This window comes from Anolis carolinensis, chromosome 1 (assembly GCF_035594765.1).
Source record: "Anolis carolinensis isolate JA03-04 chromosome 1, rAnoCar3.1.pri, whole genome shotgun sequence".
NCBI lineage: Eukaryota > Metazoa > Chordata > Lepidosauria > Squamata > Dactyloidae > Anolis > Anolis carolinensis.
The window spans coordinates 72,403,139-72,413,127 of record NC_085841.1 but is presented as its reverse complement, the minus strand read 5'-3'; the positions used below and the strand labels follow the sequence as shown (position 1 = coordinate 72,413,127).

At 39.1% G+C, this 9,989-nt stretch overlaps 1 protein-coding gene and 1 long non-coding RNA gene across 11 annotated transcripts in view; one reads left to right on the top strand and one right to left on the bottom strand.

Annotated features, from left to right (window-relative positions):
- Window positions 1–9,989, top strand: part of zdhhc14 (zinc finger DHHC-type palmitoyltransferase 14) — a 66,404-nt gene that overhangs the window by 17,069 nt on the left and 39,346 nt on the right. For 8 of the 10 annotated variants that reach the window (XR_507731.3, XR_507730.3, XM_008123544.3 and 5 more), the window contains exons 2-3: window positions 171–343; window positions 6,309–6,467. Coding sequence is in view for 8 of the 10 variants with exons in the window: in XM_008123544.3 (XP_008121751.2) it covers window positions 171–343; window positions 6,309–6,467 (332 nt within the window). In the remaining 2 variants the exon portion in view is untranslated. The remainder of the gene's footprint in view (window positions 1–170; window positions 344–6,308; window positions 6,468–9,989) is intronic. The other 2 variants (XM_003215775.4, XM_003215774.4) reach the window with 1 other exon arrangement.
- LOC134297924 (uncharacterized) lies at window positions 2,846–7,956 on the bottom strand. The gene is made up of 3 exons (XR_010004901.1): window positions 7,844–7,956; window positions 4,700–4,900; window positions 2,846–3,897 (listed from the first exon to the last, which is right to left on the bottom strand). It is a non-coding gene; the product is annotated as an uncharacterized LOC134297924 (long non-coding RNA).

Genomic DNA, 9,989 nt, shown 5'->3' with positions numbered 1-9,989 from the left:
TATTCACTTTAAAGATTTGGGAAGCTTTCCTAGTTGTTCTGAAAAGTTGCTTCAAGAATTGTTTATGAGCTCCAGTAGATTCCCTGCCCCTCAATTGTCCTAAAGAATCAGCCACAGTAGTTATTGTATGGCAGTTACACTTAACTTTTTAATTTTTCCTTGTTTTGCAGTTGTCCATATTTATCTGATCAGATCACACCTGCTATTCCTGCAGTAGGAGCAGTCCTTTTCTTCTTTGTGATGGGGACCTTGCTGCGGACTAGCTTCAGTGATCCTGGGGTCCTGCCTCGTGCAACACCCGATGAAGCAGCTGATCTAGAAAGACAAATAGGTAACACAGAAGGTCTGTCATTGTCACTTCATTTTCTTTGTATGTATGATGAACACCAGTCTCACTTAATTGTTTTGGAATGACTTTGCCAGGCTGCTTCGGGTATTCCAGAATGGTGGCATCAGAGAAAATCGCTGTAAACCATGCTTCCATTTCATGAGAAGTGTATAGGTTGTCCCCACTTTGGGGCAAGTCCCCCCTCGGCACAAAATAGGATCAAGAAATATTAGAGATGAAATACATCTCCAGACTCTACTTGTTTGGAACATCCAACACAATTTTAGTGTCTTTCTCAAATACTGACTGCTGTACCTTGGAATACTTTAAACAAAGGAATAAACACCATAACCCAGGGGTCCCCAAACTTTTTAAACAGGGGGCCAGTTTACAGTCCCTCAGACCGTTGGAGGGCCGGGCTATAGTTTAAAAAAAAATGATGAACAAATTCCTGTGCACACTGCACAGATTTTATTTTGAAGTAAAAAAAACAAAACAGGAACAAATACAGCCTCAATGTTAATAATCATCATAATAAAAATAATCATAACCATAATAAAAATAATAAAGAGGGTTGGAAGATACCCCTTGGGCCATTTAGTCCAATCCGCTTCTGCCTTTGTGCACCAAAAGCACAAGCAAAGCACCCCTGACAGATGGTCACCTAGCCTCAATGTTAATAACCATAATAATAATAATAATAATAATAATAACAACAACAACGCGGGTTGGAAGAGACCCCTTGGGCCATTTAGTCCAACCCCTCCTGCATTTGTGCACCAAAAGCACTAGCAAAGCACCCCTTAATAATTAATTATTAAAAATAATTAAAATACCAGCAAAGCTTTGGAAAGTGCACACTGGGAGAGAGGAGGTGGGAAAGGCGTGCACCTTTCCCTCCTCCCTCACCCTATTCGCACCTTCATCAGAGGCAGCAGGAAAGGTGCACGCCTTTCCCTCCTCACCGCACGCACAGGAGGGAGCTGCCGCTGCGGGGGCCGGATAAATGGCTTTGATGGGCCGCATGTGGCACCCGGGCCGTAGTTTGGGGACCCCTGCCATAACCTGATATAGAACTTTTCTTCATTTTTTCTTGTGAAAGAATACTGTTTTTTGAGAACTGGTTTGCAGTATTTTATACATGAATTATCATTATAAAGTGCATATTGCAAAAAGTGCATACTTAAAAATGCAAACTTCTTTATGGCTCAACTGTTCTTTCCTGTTGACAAACTAAATAATGACATTAAGAAAAAGAATAATTGCAGTATATATAAATTTAAAATGAATGCTTTCTAGTGAAGAATATTGCCTTGCATTTATTTCTACAGTTGTGAAATGAGATAACATGACACTTCATTTAGGAAACAATTGGGGGAAAACACATTGTTGTGTTTTGGCCTACAGAAAGGCTGTTCAATTGACAGTGTTTGGCAGTACACTCTTGGAAATGGAATGAGTGGGTGGTTTTTTGTTTGAAAAGTTTGAGTTAGGAGGAGATGTAAGAGTTTCTTTCTTTTTCCTGCTTTCAGTTAGTTTATGGGGTTTAAAACAATAACACATGGTGCTGATGTTACTATCTTAAACCAGGCATGGAGAAAATGGTTCACATTATTATTAATTTTATTTCTATCCCCTCTTTCTCTCCATAGGAACTCAGGGTGGCTAAAAACCGCAACATACCTGATAAAGCTTTAAAATGAGATTGATACAAAAATAAAAAAAACCAATTAAATTGATTGTTTTATTTCCAAACCACAAATAGCTCAAAACTATTTCAGAATATAAGATTTACCCCCCACATGCCTTAACTTCCTCAGCACTGCAATCTTTTTGAAAAGATGAAACTAGAAATGACATAATGTAACCTCCAGTGTACTAGTGCAGTGCACCAATGTCAGGTAACATGATAGAAGATAGATGTCTTCTCCCTCTACAGTTGCCCACACTGTCTTAAACAGAAAATAAAATAAATTTACTAAAGAGCAGCAGCTAACTTGCTGTCACTACTAACATTTGTCAAACTCCTTTGTAAATGGAAAAAAACACTGAGTAAATGCACTCAGATGCTGCCTTTTGTTCCTAAGTGTTGTTATATTTATATTTTCAGCTTTGATTTAAAGTCTTCAGTTCACCTAAGGATTTCTAATTTAATGAGTTGTTCAGCTTTGGTGCCAAGTGCCTCTGTTTGGGATAGTTAATTGCTTTCAAGGTACTGATGTGGACATGTCAGTAGTTGATTTAGGTGATCGTTATGCAATTTGATTAAGTTTTCTGTTCTTACCAAACAGAGTGGCAGAAGTATAAAGAGCCTTTAGATGCTAGCTTGTCACGCAGAATGCAGTGTTTTTTTTTTAAATCCTTATTAAATGGAGGATTGTCACAGATTTTCCCTGGAGTACACTCAGATATCACAAAATAGGCCATGTTAACAACGCTTGCAAAGCATACTGCTTCTGTGGACTGACATTGTATTGTTGGAGCATAATAAATGCAGCAATTATTCTATTTGCCCTAGGTACACAGTTCACTTACTTTTAAAAAGGCATTGTCCAGGGTCAGGAGAGGATACGTTTATGTACTCCAAACTGCTCCATCTTACTGTCCCGTGGCTCCCTTGTTTACAAAGTGCACTTTTATGCATTAAAACCTCAAATCTGGGAGTCCTGAAGAGAAATTTAAGAACTTTTTCTGTCCCATAAATGTCAAAATGAGTAACTTTTAAGAACGCAAAGATTTCTGAGTACAAAAGTAATCTACCATAGATCTGAGGAATACAGGAAAGGTTTCTAAAATGGGTATTTACACAATTAATCTGTTATAGATCAGTATCAAGTGGCACCCATAGCTTTGGTGGAATTTGGATTAATTTTTGAAGGATTTGATTTAATTTCTGTTTCTCATAAAAATTGTTTTGAAACAATTTCTATATTACAATCTAGATTTTGCTACCTCATTCAGTGTTTAAATAAAATCTATGTGTTTCACTAACATTCTTTTTTTGAGTTCTTCCTCCTCCAGCACTTTTCTCTTCTCTCTTCTTTATTTCTCTCGTGCCATGTCTGATGTGTTGATTACACTATTATCCTCACCTAATTCCACCTACGTGTGTCGCCTTGATTCTGATCTTTTTAACTTCTAGTCATTATGTTCTCTCTAATCTTCCTTCACCATTTTATTAGCTGTGTCTTTCCTGTGATTCCTTTCAGACACAGCACTTTCTCCCAACTCTCCCCCCTCTATATATAATAAAACATATAATAAATCATTTGATTCACCCTCTACCCAGTTTCTGTTCTTCCATATATTTCTAAATACGTGGAAGATGTTCCTTCTTCCTGCTGCCAGATTCTCCCCCTATTTCTGTTTAAACTCTTCTGATCTGACTTTTTTCTTTACACTCCACAAAGATAATGTACAACCTTCTCATTGCCAAATCCAAAGATAGCTCCTTAGGCCTCTTCCTTAAAAGTTTTGCTGCTATTGATGCAGATGATAAATTTCAACTTGATTTCCTTTGTATTCTGTGATTCTGTCATTAGCTGTTTGTCTTCCTTCTTTCTTTCCTTCTATGGAAGGAAAAAATTTAGGATTGAGTCTGAGAATGTCAAATAGTATATTGAAAGAGTAGACCAAATAATTGATAACAATTACTATAATTAAAGATATCAACTTTGTCAGTTAAGGATAATGATCAGATAAAGAAGGTTCCAACTTGAATACAGGATCAAAAAGGATGTCAAAATGATATGTGTGGAAGTCTGTCGAAAGCCAGAGTTTGAAAGAATGTTAGGGAGAGGAGAAATGTGGTAGCAGGGTCATTAGAATTATCATAATGAATTTCTAAATAGACAAGATCAAATTAGGGAGTCATCACACCAGGCCTGTAGCCAGGATTTTGATTTTTTGGAGGGGGGGGGAGGCTGAGTCTGAGTGAGAGAGGATCTACCCTAGCAAACCTAGTGAGAACATGGTGATAAGATCATGATATGAATAAACCTAACAGTTTAAATAATAAATGTTATTTATTTACTTTCATTAACAGAATACTTTTTGACTTATTTCTTACTTTACAGCAACCAGGCCTGTAGCCAGAAGTTTGATTTTTTTTTGGGGGGGGGGGGGGGCTGGGATTTTGGTTTGGAGGGGATGAGTCTGAGTGAGAGAGGATCTACCCTAGCAAACCTTTTGTATCATTATCCCAATACCCCCATGCATATGGGATATATTGAACATGGTGATAAGATCATGATATGAATAAACATAAGTTTAAATAATAAATGTAAGGCCTTCTTGTGGACCACCCTGAGAATTTCGGGGGGGGGGGGAGGCTGAAGCCCTTCAAGCCCCCCCCCCTCTCCGGCTACATACCTGACAGCAACAGACTTCTTTTCTTCTCCCCGGCCATTTTGTCAATTACTTTTTCTGGTTTGATAGTGATGTTCCGATGGATGGAAATCATTGCTAGTCCATTAAGTCTCTGGTCTGTCATTAAACTTCTAGATACACTTTTCACTCGCTTCATGGTTGAAAATGATCTTTCCACACTGCATGTCGTTACTGGTAGAGTAGCTAATACAGTCAAAAGGAAATTGATTGACCGATAGTAGATTTTGTCACACAGTTCCAACACTTTAAGTACCTCAGTATCTTTCTTAATTGATGGTGCCAATGATAGAGCCAATGTGCCCAACAGTAAATACAGGCAGGGATTGGGGAATGATTGCCCTTTTCAAATGGTAGTTGTTGTTTACGTGGATCCAGAAAGCACTGAAGGCAGCCAACATCATATCTGGACCAAACATGGCCAACTGTGCATACAGGACAGGTGGGGATTGGTGGTGATTGACCTTGGATCTGGGAGTTGCACTGCACCCTTATCCAGAGGGCATTGAACCAAGCCAATGTTGGATCTGGACTAAACTTGGCACATAGAACCAATGTGCCCAACTGTGCATAGAGGCAGGGATTGGGGAATGATTGCCTTTTTTCAAATGGGAGTTGTTTACCAGGATCCAGAGAGTCCCAGAAGGCAGCCGACGGGCTCGACACACTCCATTCCCAGCCACGAGTGTGGCGAGACTACAATGCACAGGCGTGAAGGTCTGCCGAGTGCATGGGCGCGAAGGCCTATTGCGGCCTCTGAATGGTCTGTGGTGCAGCGGCATCCTCTTTGGCGCCTGGGCTGTCGGCGCAATCCCCTTCCTCTCCCGGCACCAAAGGCTGAAACCAGGGGCACCAAAAAGGAAAGAGAGTGCGCCGAGGGCCTAGGCGCGGACAAGGATGCCACCATGCCACGTAACAGTAAGGACTTCTCACGGACCACCCTGAGAATTTCGGGGGGGGGGGGGCTTAAGCCCCTCAAGCCCCCCCCCCCACATGCCTGCATCACACAGAAAGATGTAGAACAAGGAAAGGAGACTATCGACAGGAATGCCATGATGTTTAAAACAGGTGTATTAAGCAGTATCAGGAATTCAAGTCTCTTAATGCACAGGATTTTGAAATGCTGATGGCATTGTTTTCTCTAGTTGAGAAGGGAGAAAGCACAACCACTCAGCAAACATCTCATGCCCAGGTAGCCCAGGTTCACTTAGTTATGTGAGTCAGAGTTTTGCATAAACACCTTAAAGAATTGTAATATTTCCATATCCAAGAAATGAAACAACTTTTTTCCTGTATTTTTCAACTTTTTGTTCTGTAATATATCACCCAGAGTGATGTGTAGTTTTGCAAGCATGAAGCAGCTGTGATATACAAATGTACAAGAAGAATTTTTTTTTTATAATACCATGCATTTTTACTAAGAGAGGAGTAACATTGTTTTGTTTATTTACATATTGCTCTTTTATATATAACAGTCTTTGAAAAATAGTACTGGTTTTTGGAAAGAATTTCAAACTTTACGATAACTAGAGTGAAATTTATAGTATTATGACAATACATTCTGTTTATTAGTTCTTTATATTTCCCTATGTAGAAATTGCAAATGGCTCCAACTCAGGAGGTTACCGTCCACCTCCCAGAACAAAAGAAGTGCTTATCAATGGACAAACAGTGAAACTAAAATACTGTTTTACTTGTAAAATTTTCCGCCCACCACGTGCCTCACATTGCAGCCTTTGTGACAACTGTGTAGGTGAGTGAAACACTAAAATGGTGCATTCTGGTCTTGCTAACTGTGTTAGAGAATATATATATTCTTGGAATTACAGACATGCTTCAGTTAACAAAATCTATGTCAAAGTACCTTTTATGCCCACACAGTCCCCCTTCCCTCCTGTTCCTCTTTATAGCTAAAAGACTTTCTAGCATGTCATTGAACTGCTCTTACCTATTCTTTCCCCTTTATTATCAATTTTCTATTTAGAAAGTAATGTCCAGAAAACCACCTACTCCTTTTACTGGTGTTCTCATATATTAATACTGATTTATGCATTTATACACTTTATTACTTTATTTTTATTCTGCCTTTCTCCCAACTTAGAGGCTTATGGTGGCTAACAGTGAATATGCTGATGTTTTCATGATGAATGTACAGTACTGAGTTTTGTTTTTGTTTTGTCTTTTTGGTTATGGCTAACCAAACCAAAGGTGAAGCCTTAATTCTGCTAGACCTAATTGTTTATATATCATACAGATTCTATACTAAGCTATTCTGCTTTTTGAACATTCTCTCTTATGAAGTGATTCAGTTTCCAATTCTTTGCTCAGTCCCTGTAGAATTCAGAATCAAATACTATCATTTAAAACAAAATTTTAACTTATATTTATTTTTATAACCTATTCATATCAAATTTACTTTGAAACTGCCCTGAGATATTTTGCTATTGGGTGGAATAGCAAGATTTAAATAAATAACCTTGAAAGTTTAGTCCAATGTAGGAGGCCCAAGAAAAGAAAATGTCACTGTTTTAGGAGTTATTAATGACACTTGGGCCATTCATATATTTTTAACACTTTTCTTGTATGAGCTCCTCACTTGCTGGACAGGATGTCACAAAAGTGTTTATGCCGTCACACCCAGGCACCTTTTATCACTTTAGGATGTGCTTCTTCCTTTGCCCAGGTGAACTGCGGGGCCTTACTAAGAAGCTCTGGAAATCCCAGTAACCAAAGGCACTTCAAGTAGAACAATCAAACAAAAATTTATTTTCACAAAGTCCTTGGCAGACTTGGCACATGTAATTAAAGTTGCAAATAAAAACAGTCCACTTATAAAACCTTGCAGATGTTCCTTGCTTGCTTTTCCTCTTTAGGTTGCTGGGCTAACTTCCACCAAAGGCAAAAAGGTCCAGAGATCCTCTTCACCCTAGCTCTGACCTGCTATCAAAAGATCTATAACTATCTGAGTTCAAAGCTAGTTTTTGAGGCGAAGTTGGTAGGGCTTCCTCCAGTGGCAAAGAAATCCGAAGATGTTCTCTGCCCCAGTGCCAAAGCTATTAGAAAGAACAGGTCTTCCCCCTATCTATGCTTGGCACTGGTTTTAAAGGCAGGTCAATTGTTTGTACTTACGATGGCCTTTTCAGAGTTGGCCTGGCTTGGCCACACAAGCACATCTATGTTGTTTCTCCTTCAGTCTAGAAGGCAGAATAGGCTTCTCAAAATGGAGCCTTCTATCCCCAGGAAAAGGGACGGTCTTCAGAACAAAATGATACATTTGCAGGCTGCAAGCAGCAAAGACTTGCAAACAGGCTAAACTATTAGACTGCTGCAGAATCTGCAGCAACCCTGGAGCAAATGCAAACAGATGCTGTTCCTATAACTATAAAAATGCAAACCAAACCTCTGGGGGACGGAACAGTGTTTGTTTATTATAATTTTACAACAGAATTTAAGATTCTATTATAATATGAGTCATTAGCTTTCATCTATTGACAGAGCAATCAAAACTGTCAGTAAATGTGGATGCTGCCATTAGGACAAAGATACAGTTATTTCTTTTACATCTTAGCATTACGCATACTGCTTGGGGCTGATGGAAGTTGCAGATGATCAACTTTTAGAAGGCCACAAATAGAATAGCCCTGGGGTAAAAGATCTAACTGAAATACAAAATTATAAGAAATGTACCCTTTGCTGAAGGGTGTAGTAGCCTGGTGTAGTAGTGATAATACTAAAATATACAAACTTTTGATTTCATCTCGCATAATTCTTATATTTTTCATTGCAGTCACTGATAAGCAACTTCACTTTTTCAAAGTTAATACACTCGTACTACCTTGGCTGCATTAATATGAAATGATATAGTTAGTAGATTCCTCCCTCCTTCCATTTGAACATTTTTAAGGTGTTAAGTTTATGGATATGTGCAGGGAACAAAAGCATTGTAGTTAAGAGTTAAAATGCAAACATACAACACATTGTGTTTGGTGTAATATTTTTCAGTTTTTCTTTAGTTGACATAGCTTTTTTGTTTGGTTATAGACATATTTATACAGAAAACAACAGTTCTCCAGGTCCAGCTTAGTAGGGAGCAACTTGTGTCTCTCGTGTGTTGTTGGATTGCAGTTCCAGTTAGTCTTAACTAGCAATTCCAATGGATAGGAACTGCAGTTCAATAGACCACACATTCTCTCTGTTGCATAGAATTTACTTCAGTTTCTTGGCAAGAGATATTTAAGCCAATGATGCCCAACCCAAGCTGGAGTTGGGCATCATTAGGGTACTGTGTTATCTGGGATGATTAGTAGATTAGTAGATTAGTAGATTAAAATAGTTCCATCATAGAACATAAGTCAGGGACAGCCCAAGATTGCTCTATCTATATGCCTCAGGTATTATTATCCTCTCTTAGTGGTGTTGCACAATCCCTGGCCCTCCCGATGTTTGGGCCTCCAACTCCCAGAAACCCTAGCCAGCTTGTCCAATGGTCAGGAATTCTGGGAGCCAAAGTCCAAAACACCTAGAGGGCCACACATTTGACACCACTGTGTTTGAAGGAAAAAGTAGTTGTTACTGCAGCCTAACAGATGTTCATCAACTCCATAATAGAAACAGACAGTTATAAAGATGATGTATCCTTTAGACCAAGGGTTCCCAAACTAAGGCCCGGGGGCCGGATGCGGCCCATTGAAGCCATTTATCCGGCCCCCACGGCACAAGGGCAGAAGGGGGTTGGACTAGATGGCCCAAGGGGTCTCTTCCAAACATCATCATCATCATCATTATTATTAATATTATTATTATTAATATTATTATTAACATTGAGACCTGGAGGCCATCTGTCAGGGGTGCTTTACTTGTTCTTTTTGTGCACAAAGGCAGAAGGGGGTTGGACTCAATGGCTCAAGGGTCTATTATTATTATTATTATTATTATTATTATTATTATTGACATTTAGGCTGGGAGGCCATCTGTCAGGGGTGCTTTGCTTGTGCTTTTGGTGCACAAAGGCAGAAGGGGATTGGACTCAATGGCCCAAAGGGTCTCTTCCAACCCTCTTTTTTATTATTATTATTATTATTATTATTATTAATTATTATTGCTCGGTGGCCAACTATAGTCCGGCCCTCCAATGGTCCAAAGCATCTTGAACTGGCCCTCTGTTTAAAAAGTTTGGGGACCCCTGCTTTAGACAGTTGAATACAGTACATTCCTAACTTTGTGAGTGACTTTGCAGGGCAGAAGAAGTCCAGATTTCAGAGCAATCCTGTTTTGT